Genomic DNA, 21328 nt, shown 5'->3' on the forward strand with positions numbered 1-21328 from the left:
CTGACCAATATTCGTTCTTACTACTTGAATTTAGCTTTGAGGCAGTATTCATGTTGGTTTAGAAATTATTTAGCATTTGTTTCACTTTGTTCTGAGTATAGTAGGTAGAAACACAGGGAATGAGCAACATTGTAACGCAATAGATGTTAAAAAACACTTTTGCAAGTAGAAATATCGAATATTGATCGGACATATTGGTTAGGTCGAAGTTTCTCGTAAATAGAGCCTCGTATGGAAAAATTTTATTCTACATTTTCGATCCTATTTCTCCTACAGAACAACCACAATGTCTTTAATTCACTAAAATTCTATTTTTATTCTTTATAATCCCAATCAAAATCATAGTCAGAACTTTCAGATAAATAACAACCCCTTTCTCCCCTTTTCTGACTATTCCCTGCTACGAACCCCATCCAAATAATTCTTTTAATTAACGACCAGAGCACCCAGTGGAAACGTATCAAAATTTTAATACTTCAGAGGACGAGTATCCAATCAAATGGAGGAGCCATCCTCGTCGAACGAAACCCAATAATTTTAATATCCACGGGACAGCGGAGTCCTGGGCACGGATGGTCGAATCTAATCGCGGATAGTCGTCCCGTGGAATTAGATTATCGCGATAGAAAGTCTTTGGGCGTGGTGAGACTCGATATACGGTGGTCTGATATATGGTCGACCCTTTCTACTCGCTACAAACAGAGAAGCGTCAAAGGGGAGGCATTCGGATACGTTTCCGCTCGAACCAGCGAAAAGGGGACACAGATACGAGTCTGGCGATGCTTTCTCGAATAGAACCCAATCATTTGGATATTAGATTCATAGAGGGAAGGTCCGCGAGAGTTAAATTGATCAGAGGCAGCGTCCACGAGGCGAAAAATCGAAACACGAGGATCACCCTTCGCTCGAATTCTCTTTCCCCCTCGATTTAGACTTCGAGTTCGAATTTGTCAAGCTAAAGATGGCAGTTGTAAATATTTTAAATACGATCTTCTGGCCCGCGACGTCAAAGGGAAACTTATTTCCGGGTTTCTTCCGGTTTCAGGCCGACGCGAGGCGCGTTTTGCATGTCCAACCCGCTCCGACGATGCTCGATAACACCTACAGTCACCGCGACCTATCTATAAGGTGACCCATTTTCATCTATAAATACGTGCGTTATGCAAAGTTTGTTGGACCAGGGAAAAATGATTTTGGGAATGTTCTATTTCTCCTAGATTATTCGTTATTTAGTTTCATTTTTCGAACGTTTGGTGAAATGGAAAATTCCAGCAAAGGTCTAACCATAGAATGGGGGATGTCGAAGGTGAGAATTTCGGTAGGTGGACCCTTTTCGTTCAAGGAAATCGAATCTTCCCCAATGAGCGGGGGAGGAATTGAGAAGGGTATGATCCAATCGAAAGGAAATCCCTTGGTTCGTCCTGACAAAGGAGTCTCGAGGATCGCTGAGACCCAAAACGTCTGTTTTTTAGGGAAGAAGCTCTTCGCGGTGACGTTCATCGGGTCGATCTTCTGGATAGCGGCGTACTCGTACCTGATGGTCTGGTGGGCGAACGTGGCCGGCGACACGGTTCGCATACCACCGGAAGTGATGGGCCTGACGTTCCTCGCCGCTGGCACCAGCATCCCGGACTTGATCACCAGCGTGATCGTCGCGCGAAAAGGATTCGGCGACATGGCCGTGTCGAGCTCCGTAGGCAGCAACATTTTCGACGTCACAGTTGGGTAAGATCATCCACGGCAAAATTTATCACAAACGATATTCTAAATCGATAATTCGTCGCGATATTCCCTAAAGTTTCATCGATCTTGCACGGTGACAAGTCGCGGTATAAAAGAAAAGGTGGCTCCTTTGTGTCGATTGGCGGACTAATCCCGACAATGAAAACAAGAAGCGTATCCCTCAGTCCCGAACGAGACTAATTCATCGGTATTTGTTTTCTCCGCAGTCCGATGTAGGTCGCGTATGGATTTACGCGGCTCGGTTATAAGTGGCCATCGCGTCGCGGTTATTGAGGGCATCGGTTATAGCAATTTTCACGCGAGACACATAATCTGCCGGCCGTATACGTGCTTCTGCGAGCCTATCGCTAATGCACACGAAACGAGATACGTTTAAGGAAAGCCTCTCTTCTGCGATATCGATTCGCCAACGCTTTAAACGTTCCCCTCAAACAATCCTGATGGGCGCTCCTAAACACTGAAAATTCATACCATTATACGCGTTAATTGCTTAATTATTTCCCACCAAATATTTACATTTGGATAAATCTACAATATTTACCCATTTCAAATTTGCATCCCTCGAGAAAGAAATATTTATTTTAAATTAATAGTAGTCGGAGAAGGTAATTTCTAGCTAGAAAAATGTCACGGTTCGAATAATTACGTTGAAAATCTATTTTTGGGAAGCTCGATGTTTTTTCGAGGGACGAGAGATGGTGGATTTTAGCAGATTCCGTTCCCCATAGACAATTAGGTAAATTTACGTTATAGTCGAGTTCCGGAGATTGTTGGGGGGAGGGGGTGCTATTCTTCCGAGGGCGGTTAAGGCGCGAGTAATAAGATTACGTCACTTTGAGCCGGTGGAATCTCTCGTTAGTCGCCACTCATCTCGCTGGGAACATGCTCGGCTGATTCTCGCTGGTCCTCTACACGCCGACAATTATTTCACAGAAATCGGGAATTCGCCTCGTTACGCGACGCAGCGGGGCTTGAAGAGATCATCGCGAGAGCTCGGTGAAAAATTAGTCTACCGACGATCTCTCGTGGCCACGTGCTCGGAAAGACCCTCCCCCAAAATAAACAATCTCTTTTCTTACGTTCGTATCTTCTCGAGAATTTAAGAAACAAAATTAGAAATTTCTAGGGGTAGAAAAGAACAGTTCTCCCCTTGGTATTTCATATTTAAATTCATTGTCGATATCTAGTAACATTTCGAAATAATTTAACGATCTTCTGTAGATGTAAATTTTCTTCTCGTCGCCGCTTAAGAAGATTAGTTTCCGATCCTTGCTAGGAAATATTTAGCCAGAAAACGTCGTGAGATATTACGGAAGAGTTATTGGAACCGTGCAAAGGGCCATAACTTAAAAACAAGGTCAAACAGAGAGGCACGATCGTTCTTTTACGCGAATGAAAACCTAAAAGCGAAGACAAATAGTCGTCGTGTGTACTTTTCTGGATGGAATCTTGACGCAGTAGGCGGTATCGCGAGACTTTTCCTTTCGTGTGTCGGATAACACGCAAAGTTTCCTTAAGGCTTTCGATCGATCGCGCAGAAAGAGAGGGGCTGTCTTCGGCGAACGGAAATTGCTCGAACGTCGGGAACGATTACTTCTTGAAAGGGGCTAAAGAAACGGCCTCCCGGACAGATTCCCTATCGTTCCCTATTGGAAATATCGGAAACGTGTACGCGACCACAATGTATTTAATTGGATAATATAGATACAGTCAGGGTTGCCTAAATCAATCGTTTCGTCATTCCTGTCAACCACCAGCCTCCCATCTTTCTATATGCCAGGGTTCTCCCAAGGTTCCAATCTTTATCTACAGATTCCCTTATTTTTACATCTGACATGTTCAGGTTCGCGAATCTTTTCATGGAAAAATACCTAATTCGAAGATGGAAGCTTCAGAGATTCAGCAGAGTTTTTAGAGACTGTTTTAGACGTTTGGAATTTTATAAACGAAAAACTATTAAAGATATCAGATTGACACTTCGCCCATTTATTTACACGTATCCAAACGATACACGTGAATTTTTTCATACAAAAATCCATGAGAGTTTCGGAGATATAAAATTTAGTTCGGAAAATAATTTGCAGAATTTCGATCTAACCCTATCGAAAGGGTTTTTAAATATCCATTATCCGTGGGTGGAGGAACACATTGAAATGCGAGGCGATTAAGTTAAGAAGTTCCGAATGTCTCGAGGCTTTCCAGGGTCTTTGGAAAGTTTCGAGCCTCGGAGATTCTTTAAGGCTATTAAATCTTTTGGAGATCTTTGAGATTCTCGAACATCCCTCGACCCGAATAACACCGTCGAATATCGGTCGGTGGCACGAGTGGGAACCGAATGCCCGGTTATTGTACGAAACCCGGGATCCGAACGGCCGCGAAACGTATAAATTGGAATTTCCAGCGACGATCTGGACGGAGCCAAGAGGAGATGCGCGGAATTGGTCGTTGCGCCAGCCCATTGAAGTATTCTCGCTATTTCTCTGTAATGGCGTACACCGTTCGTTCCCCGTCGTCCTGTATTATTATATCGCTGGCGCGCGAAATAGCAGAAATACCGTGCCAGAAGCGACTCATTTTCCAACGATGATCCATCGGGGAGTTGCAGAGCCCACGCGTCCCCGTAGATCCTTTTTCTCCTCTGGCACAGAGTCACTGGCACACTCCTTTCCTCGCCATTCCTTCCAACCTGGATCAAGGAAGCTCTGCAACCCCCGACAATACCTCCAAACTCTCTAAAAAAAAACATTTTCAAAAATTTATCACCCACTTAACCACTCTGATTAAATTCAACTTTTATTCTGCAATCGATTAACTCTTCAAATTTGTTTAAATTCTAGTTTCCTGCTTGGTAGTGAGACCATCGATAAAGATTTGTAGAGAAATTGCTAGATTTACTGCGTTTTTGCTCGTGCGTCTGACCGATATTAATTCTTTCTACTTGAATTTAGCATTAAGAAGTATTCTTGTTAATTTAGAATTTATTTAGTATTTTTTTTCACTTAGTTCTGAGTATAGTAGGTAGAAATACGAGAAATGAGCAACATGGTAACGCAATAGACACGTGGAAACACTTTTGCAAGTAGAAATATCGAACATTGGTCGGACATGCTGGTTACTCTGATTCAATTCTGAATTATTTAAATATATTTCCAAGTGCTTTCGATAGCCGTGAGGCAAGTAAATCGAAAGACGTTGGTTCGTAATTTTTATTTACATGGGAACTAATTTATTAATTATTGGAAATAAATACACAGGAAAGCCCTGGCGCGCGAGGCCTGGTCAAACATTTCCCGTGCCGTGTTTCCTCGAGAAAAATTAAGCTCGTAGGGCGGGCGGAGGCTCGCAAGTCGCTGCAAGTAATTAGGCTAATTGACTTGATTAATTTAAACGTCTTCGTATTCGGCGCGCCGCGACGATAAATCCTCAGCCGTGGAATTACCTCTGAAAAATGGGACGATAACGAACTCCCGGCCGATAAATATGCAACCCGGAGAAATTAGAATATACAGAATCCGAAGGACGAGTGAAGAATACGGGGACGTCGCGGATAAAATGGCCGCGAGGCTCGAACAAAAAGAATAGACACTCTGCTAACGAGCCACGACGAAATACGGAAAGACAACGCGAAACGAAAAACAATTACACCCGTCGAATGCTTTTCGAAACTTGGAAACGTGGACTCGAGACGTCTGACAATTTATTTTATAATTAAACTTGTATTTTGATTTTTATTTCCGTGCACACTGTCGAATCACTTTATTCGAGACTCGTTATCGTATCTGTTATGTAATAAATTTGATACTCGTTTAATTACTTTTGTAAAAGGAGCAATGGCGACACTCCGCGACCATTTCGAACGTCGAACGTAATTAGTAACTTTCCAGTCGCGCAAATACACTACGCGGAAGATAATTAAAAGCTACAAAATTTCCAGGGCCCCGTACTTGCTCATTAAAATCTGTTTGAACGCACCTGTAAGACAAGTTGGACGTTTTCCATTGTTCAAACCTCGGCTTTTTAACTCCTCGGGCTAAAACGAGCTGATCCCCGTTCGGAATTTATTATCCAGCGAGCTCGTATAGCGGTAAATTGGGCTTCTTTGACGGATCCATTATTCCCAGTCTAATTCTCCAACTATAATTTGCAAAGTCACTTTGCGACCTCGTTAAAATATTTACGAATATAAAAATTAAATATAAAGCTACTCCGGTATCTAGATTAATTTTTTTAATAATGGTCACGGAAGAGGGACAGATTTGTTGTTTTTTTTCGCGAAGATCGTCGAGACTCGCCATTCCAGCAGCAAAGGGTTGGAAAAAAGCAAATAAACACGGCAGTTAAACTCACGGGACAATTTTTCGTAAACGTCCGTCGACGATACGGCACTTTTTACCAGAAATGCTATCGCAAACCCTTCGCTCTAAATTGCGTTCCATTTTTCGCGTAACAGGATACTCAAACACGTCTTTACGAGAACCTACACAGTGACTTAAAACGACTAACAATGTTTACCTTTTGCATGTAGTTAGAGGAGGGATTAAGCTACACAGCTGGCGGACGCAACTGTTTACATTGTTGCTACTAAGAACGGAAAGAAAATTACTCTCGAAACGTTATTGTCGCACCTCCTAGTCTCGCCATGAATTCTGTCGGAACGATTCGAAACAAACTAGGTAAATTTAATTCGCTCCAATTATCAGCCATAATTCGACGATACAGCTTCTCTTCGTTGTTTGATATCGTTCGACTAAATTAATCTCGATAAAGACTGTATTTTTCGAGCTAAGCTTTTCACCGAGAAAATAAAAATAAGAGATCGTAACAAAAACTATAACCTTCGAGCTAAGCTTTTCACGGAGAAAATAAAAATAAAAAACCGTAGTCTCGATTTCGCGATATTATTAACGATGCAAAGACTGTATTTTTCGAGCTAAGCTTTTCGCAGAGAAAATAAAAATGAAAGATCGTTGTCTCGAGTTCGCGGATATTATTAACGATGCAAAGACTGTATTTTTCGAGCTAAGCTTTTCACAGAGAGAATAAAACTAAAAAATCGTAGTCTCGATTTCGCGATTCTTGAACACACTAATGCAAACGACAATTTATTTCGATGCCTGGAGATTGATACGTATTAATGAATATGCAAGTGGATTCGTACCGTGGTTGCGTGGGAATATCCGGGGGTGCAATAAATAGGGAGTTCGGGTTTTTCCCCGCTGAATTTTTTCAGCGCGAATGGAATAACGTGCCTCCGCGTTCCAAGCCCTCCTACAACGCTTCGGTGTTTGGGACGAGACAGTTTGATTCGACGAATCGAGATCAACGCATACACACATATTCCACACGTATACGCACGATTTCCTGGCACTCCCCTATTCGGTAATCGAGTCGATCGAAGATCGATTCCACGCTTCCGTTGTCCAGCTGCCAGCTGGCAATCTGCCCGTGAAGAAAGCGTCTTCGTAGCCTGCCAGTCCGAGAAAGGGAACAGGGGGACGAAAAAGCGCATACATTTCGCGTAAGATGCGATTGCACCTCGCGGGATTACGATTAGAATGCATCGGAGTGGAAAGTAATGCGCGTCGGGACGCACAGCAAAACTACCAAACCGAACACGATTTATTCGAGTCCCAGTTTTTGGTACGCGTTTGAGAAATCGCTGAAAACCTGGTTCCTCTATGAGTTCTTTTTATTTAATTTATCCATGATCAATTCACAAGCAACAAGGTTTTTTTATACATCTGTTGTGTACACTATTATTGTGTACGAATGCGAGTAACTTTACATAGTTTCCTACTGTAACAATATAATTTTAAATTCATTAATAATTATTAATATTCATGTAAAAGTAAATTGAGGAAAATTCGAAAATTTCAAATCATTCTGGAAAAATTATTTTTAGTTGCAGGGGTCAATTACAATAATTTTTGGTCAACAGACATACCTCCGAATTCCTTCCCAGTTTCGAGAAAAAAATTTAAGAAGGTGTGAAATTTTTTGATAAAATTAAAAAATTTCAAATCGTTCTGAAAAAATTATTTTCAGTTGCAGGGGTCAATTGCAATAATTTTTGGTGAATGGACATACCCTCGAATTCCTTCCCAGTTTCGAGAAAAAAATTCAAGAAGGTGTGAAATTTTTCAGTGAAAAAAAAATTTTCAAATCGTTCTAAGAAAATTATTGTTAGCTAAAGGGGTTAATTTCAATCATTTTCGGTGAATATACATATCTCCGAAATCCTGCTCACTTTAGAGAAAAAAATTCATTACCGAAAATACAATGTCTGACCATACGTTGATTCACTCTCCTGAAATTTCATGCGAATCTTTAAAATGTCATAACTTCTGAACGGATTGAACGATTTTAATGTTTAAAAAAGCAAACTACGCGTATTTTTATGGAGAATATGTAGAAATACTAAAAATATTCAGAAAGTTGTTCCTTAACACCGTAAAGTGAGAAAAACCCCATAAAAGTGGTTCAATCTTCAAACAACCATAACTCCTACAATAGTGAATATATTTCAACGAAACTTTTTTCTGAAGTAGAGCTCATGGGTACCTATAAAAATGTATTAGACGACTTTACGGTAGGGCGTCGAACAATATTATTAAAAATGAAAAACGAATATCTAAGAAAAATCGACAGGGGGTAGGTGCCTATATTTTTCGACGAAAAAAAAAAATTTCAAATCGTTCTAAAAAAATTATTTTCAGTTGCAGGGGTCAATTACAATAATTTTTGGTGAATAGACATATCCCCGAAATCCTACCCACTTTCGAGAAACAAATTCCTTACCGAAAATATAATTTTCGGCCAGAAATGTCTCCTCGAAATTTCATGTGAATCTTCAAAACGTCATAACTTCTGAACGGATTGAACGATTTTAATGTTTAAAAAAGCAAACTACGCGTATTTTAATAGAGATTATGTAGAAATACTAAAAATATTCAGAAAGTTGTTCCTTAACACCGTAAAGTGAGAAAAACTCCATAAAAGTGGTTCAATCTTCAAACAACCATAACTCCTACAATAGTGAATATATTTCAACGAAACTTTTTTCTGAAGTAGAGCTCATGGGTACCTATAAAAATGTATTAGACGACTTTACTGTAGGGCGTCGAACAATATTATTAAAAATGAAAAACGAATATCTAAGAAAAATCGACAGGGGGTAGGTGCCTATATTTTTCGACGAAAAAAAAAAATTTCAAATCGTTCTAAAAAAATTATTTTCAGTTGCAGGGGTCAATTACAATAATTTTTGGTGAATAGACATATCCCCGAAATCCTACCCACTTTCGAGAAAAAAATTCCTTACCGAAAATATAATTTTAGGCCAGAAATATCTCTTCGAAATTTCATGGGTATCTTTGAAAAGTCGTAACTCCTGAACAGATCGAAGGATTTTAATGTTTCAAAATGCAAATAACTTGTTGGGGAATATTTAAAAATTGTAAAAATCTCTGTAGAAGAATGTAAACAGAGATAATATTGAAATGTTGGTAACGGTGTAATTTTCAAATTGTCTGTTGCAGGCTTCCGGTACCCTGGCTGCTGTACGGCCTGATCTACGGGAAGCCCGTGGAGGTGAACTCGGTGGGGATGGTGTGCAGCATAGCGATCCTGTTCTGCATGCTGTTGTTCGTGATCATGAGCATCGCCTGCTTCAAGTGGCGGATGAACAAGGGCCTCGGGTTCACGATGTTCCTCTTGTACTTCGTGTTTGTCGCGGTCTCGTTGATGTTCGAGTACGAGTTCCTGGTCTGTCCGGCCTAGGAACGAGAGAACGGGGGACGCGCGAACCAAGAGGTCCCAGGCAGGACGCACATTTACGGGTCTCGTCATCTCGTCATCATCATCGTCGTCGGCGAGTATAACGGCCGACGAGTTTCTCGAGTCCTCCTCGAATCGATCGCAGGAGGAAGGGAAAGAGGAACACGGTCAGCCTTCCCGGGAGAAAATAGAACTTATCGAAAACTGTTGGCGCACCTGTCCCTTCCCAACGTCCCTTAGAACCACGCCGGGAAAACCTCCCCCCTCGGTCGTCGATCAATTGGACGATCCATGCAAGCGGCGTCGTCGACCACACACAGGTTAACCCAGGGGGATACGAACGAAAGAGAAACGTTTTTTTGTTCTAGTCGAAAAATACGTGTACATATTGTATAAACCTTGAAATACCTGAAACAAAATACTCATCTCGTTAAGTAATTTATCGCGGTGACGTTTATCCTGTTCGACGAACGGGCCGCCGGTTTATCTTTAGACGCAGCGAGCGCGTCGGCCGATCGTGCCAACGATCGCGCGGAATTAATACTACACTTTGTATAACTATATAGGGTGGAAAAAGAGAGATCTTACGACTCATTTTAATCTCCTGTTCTTCTTACTCTTCTTGTTGTTCTACTTCACCTTCTTCTTATTCTTCTACGAAACTACTACTACCGTTCCCTTCTACGATAACCCTAGCCTCTAGTGTCTCTCGGATCCAGACAAAATCGATCGTCGTAACGCCGCTCGTTAGATCCTCACGGCGCGCTCGAGGCACGATAAACGTTAAACGATACCACGAAACCTGCGTTTTCCCTCGTCGAGGAGCCGTTTTTCTCATCGAACCGCGCCTCGTTAACGTTTACAGGGGGGAGGGGCCCCGATCTAACGAGGGCCAAAACGAGTTCCTCGATATATATATTCTCGACTTCGATCCGCGACTCGCCGAGCAGGCGTCAGTCGAACTGCCAAAAAATCGTTTCGCGACGGGAACACAGAGTCTCGCTAACAAAACGTGTAAAATATATTATTATCCTCGGCTCGTCCCGCGATTTACTCGGCGAGCCGATCGCCCGATCGCGATCGACACACCTTGGCACGATCCCATCCGAAACGAACACGAATTTAGACGCTCTCGTTGGACGATGGACGGCCCCGGCCCGACCGCTCGCTGATTTCTCTCTCTAAAACAACTCTTTTCGCCTAGAAACCGTAGAATCTAGCGACTTTACTCTGTCGTGCTCGCGAAACACGCTCCAACGCGTCCCGTCGACCGGCCATTCACTCCCCAAACACCTCTTACATCGCCTCCCACGCTACCTCGAACGATCTTTTTAATATTAATCGTAACCATAAATTGCTAGTCGTTTTCGCGAAACGATTTTTCTAACGAAACTATGTAAATCTTATATTCTTTTTAATATCAATCGCAACCGTAAATTCCTAGTTATTATTACCAAACAATTTTTGTAATAAAATTGTAAAGGGACATCGCAGATTCGGAATCTACGAGGTCGATTATTATTCTTTATCGCGTTAACAAACAAATCAACGGGACACACGGTCAATAAACGTAAATCTCTGTTAGCAGAACGGACTCTCGCGGAATACGTTTCGCATTTTTGATCAAATAAATCCAAGTTATCGTCTCTATTCGCTGAATTTTCAATAGAACCAGATGATCGCGTTATCGAAACGATCGACAGTACGTAAAATTTTATGTTAAGATAAGTCTCGTTTTGCCGTAATGACTCTTTAATACACGAAGAAACCCTCGTTATCCGCGAATGATTACTTTTTATCGTTTATTCGAAGGGGAACCGTGTTCTTCGTTCCATTTAATTAAACTAGCAATCTCCCGGCAGTCGATTATTGGAAATAATCGTTCGAAGTAGTCGTCGTTCGCAGTTTTCCGATCTGATCGAAAACGTCCTCGCCCCGTTTCTGCCTTGAAATTGCATCGTGTCGCAAACGAAAACGCGGGAAAAAGCGTATTGGCCGATCGACGGAGCTCGAACGGAACGGACTCGTCGATTTTACGAATCGCGAACAAGATGGCCGCTCGTATTCTCGAATTTCTAGCGTTTTAAAAGCAATCCTTATGGAATTCTGTAGCAGATTCCAATGTTTCTGTCCACACCGTTGCTTAACAAGTCCCACAACCCCCGAGAAATAGTTTTTTAAACGTTCGTTTGAGTAGTTTTCAATCGACCAACGAATGAATCGTCGACCTATTTTCTCAGGATCACGGCAAAAATCGTTCATCTATATTCGAACGATTTATTAAGCATGTCACTCTTTTTCTACGATGTTTGTAAAAGAAGATTCAATTTATTCAGCGCCATTAGCAAAGTACTCGGTCAAAATTTGATTAAAATCGCTTCGGTAGCTTGGGAGAAAATGGGTCATGAAATTCAGCGATTTTACATGTGGATAGAGCTCGGTTGTGGGTTCCTTTGAAAATTTCGAGCACTCATTGATCCTTGAAATAAATTTCTGCGCGAACGTTCCGTTGAAAATATGTTATTTAGGATAAATTGCGTTACAGTTTCGAAGTCGAACCGATCCCAATATGGCGCCCATGGAAGATTCGCTTTCGAAACGCGTAATTATAAGTTAGTCGGGACTTTGATTACGAACACGAAGTCAACATCAACATAACTGAACTTAGTTTCCCGTTACGTAGGCTGCTCTTTGTTTGGGTAGCTTTGTTTGTCTGTTGTGCAAGGTGCCTTCTCTAAGAAGTTGAGTTCTGACTTTTCATATTGGCTCAGCTGTTTTGAGCTTCGTAGCATCGACTTCGCGTCCCTAATTAGAATCTCGATGGATGTAACGTTCCTCCATTCCCGCCATATTGGATCTTTCGTTACATTTCTATCAGTTACTGTAAAATGAGCTACCACTGCCGTTCATAGGTAGTAGAATATAGGATGAAAAAGTAAGCGAAAGCGTTCCGTACAGGGTCTAAAAAATGTTTTATTTCAACAACCAAGTGTCTAAAGGGACAGAACCATTGTAGAAATCGTAAAAAAAATTCGTGTATTCCGATTCTGATAGCTGTTATTTAATGTTCTTCGGTCAGATGGCAGCCATCTTGGTCGCGGGCGTCGAACCAGTCGGGTTCCGGTTCCGCGCGCGCACGTTTTTAAACTCGATTACTCTACTATTCAGCAAACTAATCTACGTAAGAGGCATGCGAAGAAATCGAACCTTCCTACAGAAACTAACGGACCGCATCCTGGCGAAGGAACGTCGACCACGTTCGAATCGAGCACCCGCGACAATTACGCTTGCTCCCCCGCACCCCTCGATGGTAAATCGCGTTAAGGATCGAATCGAGGCGCGACGTTCCTCTTAGGATTAAAAAAAAGCCACGCTATAGGAACCGAGGACAACGCGGGATCACGGAACAAAGATCGTTGGACGATTCGAAACGTGAGCGAGCACGAGTTCCGTGATCCCTGGGTCAAGGTTGATACTCACTAAGCTATTTTTTCGCTAAGATTCTTTGGAGTTTTCGATGTCACGCTATGACACGCTATGGTGATACCGCTAGACGATGTTAAATTATTATTACGGTTGTCATTATTATTGTGTACGGTTATTTATTATTATTATTACCATCATTGTTACATATACTCGCGAAGAGAAACAGTACGAGAGAGCGAGCGAGAGAGCGGGAGAGAAAGCGAAACGTTGTACAGACTGGTGAGAGAGAGAGAGAGCGTGACAGGAGAGAAAGGGAGATTTTTAATTACACGTTAACGGATTCTGTATTATATAAAAATGTTTCAAAGTACGTTTTAAACGCGTAGTTATAATAATAGTTCTAACGTGATATCGATTAATTTAAGGGACACACGAACCGGTGAGGAGGACGTTTTGAGTAGCGAAGTGACTGTTGTTCGACAGGAGGACTAAAAAGAAATAACCGAGCAATGTGTCGCGTAATCCGGAAACCGCCTGAACGCCTAACAGCGGCCTAGCTTTTTACTAAACGAGAAAACCAAAAAAAAAAGAAGAAAAAAACAAATGAAATCTCACACTGGACGCGAGAAGCCGACGCAGAGAAATCAAATCGTAGGAGTGGTCGGAAGAGAGGGGGGGGGGGATGGAAAAGGGCCCAGAAACGGAGAATCGACGAATGGGAACGGAGAACAGGAAGAGGAAAACGAGATTTGAGCGTGCTTCGAAGAAACTACTCTCGGTTCGGATACAAGACGTTGCATTGCCTCGCTTCTTGCAAAAATACCGCGATCGCCAGATTGTTTCAGCGAATTATTTTACTTGGTGAACTACAAAATTTATTTTTAAGATACCGATAATTGCGGATGCAATATTTTTGAGGGAGTTATGTCACTGAAAAGATGCTGAAAAAATAGATGGATCTTCTGACGATAAAATGTGATTCGTAAGCGAGAAAGTACAAGGTTAAGCACTGATAATTAACGAGGTTTTGTGACGCGGTGCTCGAAGGGTTAATTGCACAGCTGCCAACCACTCGAGTCGACGGTCCTTCGAGCTGAAACGTGAACAGTGGTGCAGGTGATGCTTTACCAAGTATCCCTAACGCAGATTGGCGTACAAGAAGCGAGGCAGCACTGTTCGTGGAACGTTGAATTCAGAGTCGGGGCCTTAGAATTTAAATCGGGACCGAAGTCTGCGTTCCCGCGTGTGCAACAATTTTAACACTTCAGCTGCTTTAAAGGCTACTGTTTTATTTATTTATAATTTAGTAGGCCCTTTGGTTTACGATGTTAAGATAGAGATGGCTTACTTTCATTTGTTTAATATTTTGGATTTCATTCCAAAGAATGTATATCTGTAAGTACAAGCAATATTGTGAGATAAAGACCAATTAAGGGCTATATTGTGTTGTTGCACACGTGGGAACGTTGAAGCCTCGAACATCTAGGTTGAAGATTATGCGAATAGGTGGGAGTGAGGTGAATATAGAGACTGTGTTAAAAGTGTCTTGAGAAGCAAACGAACCTCGTTCCCCGGAAGATCTACTCGAGCGAAGATGGAGGAACCGGAAGTGTAAGAGAAACCATTAGACGAGGCGTAGACGATAGGACCGTAGCGTTTCTTAATAGTTTCTTGTAAAACGGTAACGAAGAAGCAAGTAGCGAAAGATGCACAATACGATCTTCCCGAGGTATCGATCACCGATCAACAAAAACGTTCTAACGAAAAAATTTGAAAAAAAGTGAAACAAAACGCGGCGGGCGCCCCTTTTTTGCGATCTAGCGTTTTTAGCACCACGCCGAGCAATAGAGAGAGTCGACGAGTGTCTTTGTGTACCTGCGTGTGTGAGAGGGAGAGATTCCGTAGCCTCGATTAAACGTTTTCAATCAAACATTTGTTACCGTAGCGCGATAAACGACGTCGCGACGACCAGCCTGCGAAACGAATCGACCACGGCCACCCGGGGAATCGATAGACAATTTTTATTTATCGTTCATAAACGAAAGTTCGTCGACGACTTAGGTGTAACGCGCGACCAGAGTTGGGCAAAATTCAACTCGAGACCCACGTAATCATAATTGGAATTCTTCAATTCTCGCGATCGTTAATATTTCTTTATTTGTTCGTAGCGTGCAGATAAGAATTTTGCCCATCTCTGCTCCGAGCCCTCCTAGAGGGGCAGATCTGCCTTAGAACACAGGCGTAGCCACGAACCAGGACCACTCGAGCCTCGAAATTTTCTCTCCAGACCAGAAGAATACTTGGGGGATCCGAGAGAAATATTAGAAATATATAAGAGCTTAGGTTAAAACGGAGGAGGGCAAAATTGTTAAATTCGTTGTTTGTTGAATTGCAAATCTGAATCGTAAATGCTCTATTTCGCGTTGAATAAGATTTTGCCCATCTCTTAAATTAGAACCAGTCCTCGCTGGAATACCATGCACGGAAGGATAATCGCGTGATAAGGCGAAGGTCGAAACGTTCGAGGCTCGGAGGTGCTATCGTGCTCGTAATTTGTACTTTATAATACTTTAGGATAAACAGCGTTAATGGGGACATCGAGTTTCGATCCTGACCATCGAACTCTCGACGCGACGTCAGCTGAGACTTAGGGGGTGGGTTTATCGTCGCCGTGGCCGGTTCGATATCTAGCGGCTCGTGAATCATTTTTATATAAACACGCGTTATGTAAGGGCCGATTGTTTTTGTAAGTCGAACCTCGCGTTGCCGAGAACGTCGGTGCACCTACATGCATGCAACCCGAACCGCAGAAACGATTGTACGCACGCACCAGCGTCGACAGCAATGGCGTAGCCTGAGACTTTTTATTCGTTCTAAAATTGAAAACTCGATGAGTTTTAAACCCCGTGGACCTTTCGTGAAAGTACAAATATTTTTGTATAATTTTTAATTGCTGTCGACGCGCGAGCTCTCGGTTCTCTCGAGCGGCGAAATTTCATTTTATTTGTAACTTTGTAATTATTTGATCTGTAAATCGAATTTTTTAACGAATGTAAACATGATACAATAGGGTTTTAAATAGTAATCAGAATATTCTGTTCGCCGCTCAGAGGGGTGGTTTTCGACCGAGATAAGCGTGGATCGTATGAAGAGGCCGTGGTCCCGCGACGTTGGGGGTCAAAGGGCGTCAGCTTGTCGGTCAATTTGCAGGGTGGAACCGGGGAAATTTGTTCCGCTTGTCCATCGTCGTTGAACACGGCTTCCCCATTCGATCGAGCAACGATCATCGTTGTTTCGTCGATCGACGGTCGCGTGCGTGTATGCGCGTAACGGTGGATAGACAAAGAGGAGGAGAGAAGACAAATTTCGCTTAAAAGCTTAAACAAAAAAAAAAAAAAACCGTATATTCTCTTGGCAAACGACAAGACGCGAACGCACATATCAAAGAGAAAGAGACGTTGACGATTAATAAGAAGTAAATTGATCACTTAGCGGTATTATTAGAGATACTTAAGATCGTAAGGTATTTAGGTTTTTGGCCGATGATGATTAACAAAAAAAAAAAAAATATGTGAAGAGATACAAAAAGTGTTACAGAGTTTCTATATGATTAAAGATTATTATATTAAAATACGTATTAAATAAATAAATAATATATACGTACTGTTTTCGGGTCGCGAGATCGATGTGCGCGCGTGCACACGCACTAGTGTGCACGAATAGGGACGCGTGTGTGTGTGTGTGTGTATGTGTATGTGTACTCGCACGCGTGAAAGTATAGTGGCCAGGCAATTATCGATCTTCGGCGTATGCCATGTCTCTTGTGATTAGTTACACAGATACACAGATACATGTACGCAACACGTACACTTTATACATATATATATATACTACATATATACGTGCGATCTCGTTTGTTCCGGTTCTTTTTTCACGTATATATACAGACACTGAACACACACACATATGTATATTTTATGATTGTCGTTGTTGAATTCGTCGCATTACATAGGGTTTTACCCCCGTCCATCGCCGCAGTAGTTGACGTATTGGATACGACCGTAGAGATCCGGATTTTACGAGGTAAACAGAGGAAAAAAAAAATGTGAAAGCTAGGTTACCGCAGAACCCTAATGGGAACGGATAAAAAATGATGAATCTTATAAATAATACAACCATTATACATATATTATACATATACATACAAGCGCATATAAATATGTAAAGGTTCTAACGTTGTATACGTTCGGGGTGAGAGAGGATAGGATGACTTTATTACGGTAAACGCTTTCTTTCGCTCGTGCGTATCGAATATACGTCGTTGTCGTTGTCGTACGCAACCCTCTCGACGACCAACCACCCCCCATGGCGTCTCGAAACACATCAAACGCGTTCGATTCCTTTTCCGTTTGTTTTTTACCCGGCCAACCAACCCCCCAGTTGGCGATCGACAAAGTAACCGTTACGCACAAACCCCCCTTCTGCGCTTGGAGCTTCTCGCGGCGATCGGCGGACGAGGCGACTTTTTATTCTAAAAGGAAAAAAAAATTTTTGGAATTTTTCAACAAATCGCAAAGAGCTCAAAACACGCAGAAAGACCTCGTAGCTTAGTTAAAAAATTGTTTCGGAGCCTGACCCCCTCGAGATCGAACGAGAGCGAGCAAAGGGATCTGGAAAGATGTTAAAAAACGCGAAAGATTTTTACTAGCAATAATTGCTTAAAGAGGGGGAACCGGTGATATCGAGAGGGTTGAAGACGGACACGCAAGGACCGAATTCTGTTTCTCGCGGATATTTAGGGTACATGCGATTAGACGAAAAACCCGCATAGCACGTACATATACATATAAAGAAATTATAAATATTATGAATTTTACTACGGATTGCAGCGTGCGCGTGCAATTTGCTCGAGAAACAACGAGGTCTCGACAAGCGTTCGATTTGACGATTTTTGTGATACACCGTCGAATACGTTTAAACGGCAAATCGATCTTCTCGATGGACGACCACGCTTTTCGTTTGTCTCAAAATATATCACGAATAGTTAAAAAGTAAAAACTACAAAACGAACAAAAAAAAAAAAAGAAATACAATTTCGTACGGGCGCCGGTTAGAGCCGCGATCCTCAGCCGGGGGCGAAAAAACAAAAAATGCTGCACCAACGACCACGTGTTATTTACACTTCACGCAGGATGATTTTTTGGGCTTATACCTAGTGGACAAAAAAAGAAAAAAAATATGAATCGTCAGGATTAAGCGCAAGAATGAAAAAAAACGAGCGTAGCGGAAAGAATCTCGCAAAGATAAAAAGAATACAAAAATGAAAAAAAACGAAAAAATGAAAATGTAACAAGCTGATGTTAAAAGAAAACGTTGCCGCGACGGGGCCCCGGTATCGAACGAGCGACTGGGATCGAACAAAGATGGACGCCTGGTCATCTTCTTTCGAGAAAGATTTATTTTTATTTTTTTTTTTTTCGTTCTCCCTCGTGGGCGGGGGAATTTCAACGAGAAACCACAGAGATCGAATGCTCGACGTTCGTTCGACGTACCGTGGCGGTCGCGGCCGACAACCGCGTGCAATAAAACAAAATATATTACAATATTAATATCATTATATACAACATTTTTACGGCATATACGAAATACGACGTAGAGAAAAAGCAGGTGAAACAAGTTTAGGATAATATTACTTGTTGTTGTCTACCATAGCGTTGTAGTTATATACAATACAGGTAGAACATTAACTATAGGCAAAGCTGAAGCGTGTGTGTGGGAGAGAGAGAGAGAGAGAGAGAGAGAGAGCGAGCGAGATACGGTTGAGCGTGTGTGTATGCGAGAGAGAACGTGAGAGAGAGAGCGAGAGAGAGAGAAAAGAAAGTCGGCGCACTTGTCGAGCGTACATGTTACTATTACGTAATAGCGGAGTATATATATTCACATATATATGTACTGTACATATACTTATGTGTATATATATAAATAATCGAGGAAGCTAGTTACTTGAAGCAACCAACAAACAACAGAAAACAAAAAAATCAATGATTACCAATTATATACAGAAATCTATACATATAAACTTTAAAAAAAAAAATAAAAAAATAACGTGTGCCTATGTGCGCACGTGCGTACGCGCGCGTACGTGCGGACACACTTCGACAGCTCCGAATTCACCGTGTCCCCTCCTCCTCGTGCATTTCCCCTTCTCCCTCTGAAATCCCACCTCTACCACCTCGTGTCCCCCCACTCCCCCCACTCCAGCTGCCTCCGTACTCCCCTTCTCTCCCTACATTTCTTCACACGCACTTGCGCACATATCCATGACGCATTACCGTAGCCGTGTTGTGTAGGGAATGTCTTTAACGAATAAGATACGATTTCTCATGTTACATGTTATACGAAGAAAAACGCAGCAAAAGTAACTTTAAACGAATCCTCCCCCTCCCCCCACAAAAAAACAAAAAAAATAAAGAAAACGATGAATAACGAGACAAATCTCTTCTCCGGTCAGTTGCAGGATCGCTCGAACGTCGTCGAATCAATATGTTCGTTGTTGCGTAAAATGATTTAAATAAATAACGAACGTGAGAACGGCGGGGACGCGAGAGGAAAGATGAAGAGAATTTTCGTTGACGAACGCGAATCTGCGGAAGGGACGCGACTTGGTTATTTCAACCCTCTGTCACCGAGATAGGGGCGTGACGAAAATCTCACGATGCACGGAACGTTCGCCAAATGTTTTTATTATCAAAAATTTGTATTTTAAATTTCACCGAAGGCGCTTGAATATTATTAAAAGGGAGAAAATAATGGAATTTTAAAACATAAATCGTATTATTTTAAGATATTGTACAATTCTAAAATTAATAATCGTGGACACGAGATTAATGATGTCGCAGTCGTGTCGCTTCCGATTACGCGCTTTACTCTGTACATTGAACGTTGTCCGTGTTAATTATTGTCATTATTATTATTATCATTACTATTGTTACCACTGGTATGTGTATATATGTATGCATGCATGGCGTATATGTACATATAGACACGTGAACGCGTGCGTTCCTTTATTCGTGGCTCGATTTTTGTTTCTCTCTTTCCACCCCGCCACCCCCAATTTGCTATACCAGGGCCAGTCGATCGTGCGTCCCTCGTCGAAGATCAACGAATCGTCGATGAGAAACGACCGTCGTCGAAGGATACTCGGTTGGAAACATCTCTACGATGTGCTGATGCGACCGATCGTTTATCATCCACCCCCGATTGCCCGCCCGACACACCCCTCGGCCTCGTTGTTGTCGCGTATTAGGTCCTCTTCCTGTCGTTTCGATCCAAATTCTATTCGACTTGAGGAAAAGGAACTGTGTCAGTTTTTATACCGACGTCTCGAAAAAATTTTCGTATTATACGTATGTACGTGTAATATAATAGAAAATGGCTCTCGGTATTCCGAGCCTCTGAAAATATGCGTCCCTCGGGGGGTGGTAGTCCTTTGAAAAGTCCCTTTAAAGTCACTTTTGAAGTTCCTGAAATTGGTTTCCCTTATTCCATCCCCCCGTGATTATGTTACACTGTACGCGAAACTCCGCGAGGAATTCGAAAGTCCGTGCATGGAGGGACTCGAAAATAGTTTCCGATCCCCCGATGTGTGCGTGTGAAGAGTCGTTACTGGTTAGTGGGTCACGTTCCTAAAGTAAAAATTAACTGAGTAAATTATTGTCCCCCTCCCCCTGGAGTGTTTTTCTTTTTTTTTTTAAATTGGACGTCGAAAGAAAAGGGTGACAATATATATATTGTCCTGAAAATAAAAGCTGTCGTGTCAGCACATGTAGAGAGACGAGAGGATGCACGATCTGCGAACAATGCATCGGATATGCGGGTCAACGATGTGCCCAGCGTTGTGCCCAGTTTTTCTTTCTTTTTTTTTTCTCCTTACACTTAACTTTGACCGAGAGAGTCCTCACGGCACGGCGTAGATGGGAAAAGTCGGGCGGTGGGTTATCGATCATTAAGAAGCAGATATATATACGCATTATTCCGTACCAAGTACGGCTAGAGGCTACCGAGTAATTTAATATAGAATTAACAGTCAACTGTATCGCGATTAACGGAGCACGAACGAAGAAAGGCCTGCATCGACCATCTTTCCTCCACACTTTTAACCCGATCCCCAGTTCCCTCCGAGAACCCTTAATCCCTACCCCCACCGTTATTCTAATATCCCTGCCTCCCTCTGACCCTCAACAAAAAACAAGACAACATATTGTAATCTATTGTAGATTGTTGTAGATAAATTATACGGTTTGACCGTACATTGTTACTTTTTGTCGACAATATAAAATACACAGATATATAAGTAAATTACACCGTGTTCGAATCATTTTCG

At 42.1% G+C, this 21328-nt stretch overlaps 1 protein-coding gene across 6 annotated transcripts in view; it reads left to right on the forward strand.

Annotated features, from left to right (window-relative positions):
• The window catches only part of Nckx30c (solute carrier family 24 member Nckx30C), an 80415-nt gene extending 59112 nt beyond the window's left edge, over nucleotides 1-21303 (forward strand). For all 6 annotated transcript variants that reach the window (XM_076780162.1, XM_076780157.1, XM_076780160.1 and 3 more), the window contains 2 exons: nucleotides 1473-1725; nucleotides 9282-21303. In XM_076780162.1, coding sequence (XP_076636277.1) covers nucleotides 1473-1725; nucleotides 9282-9522 — 494 coding nt within the window. In that variant the 3' untranslated portion in view covers nucleotides 9523-21303. The remainder of the gene's footprint in view (nucleotides 1-1472; nucleotides 1726-9281) is intronic.
• Nucleotides 21304-21328: the final 25 nt, after the last annotated feature.

This window comes from Colletes latitarsis, chromosome 12 (genome assembly GCF_051014445.1).
Source record: "Colletes latitarsis isolate SP2378_abdomen chromosome 12, iyColLati1, whole genome shotgun sequence".
NCBI lineage: Eukaryota > Metazoa > Arthropoda > Insecta > Hymenoptera > Colletidae > Colletes > Colletes latitarsis.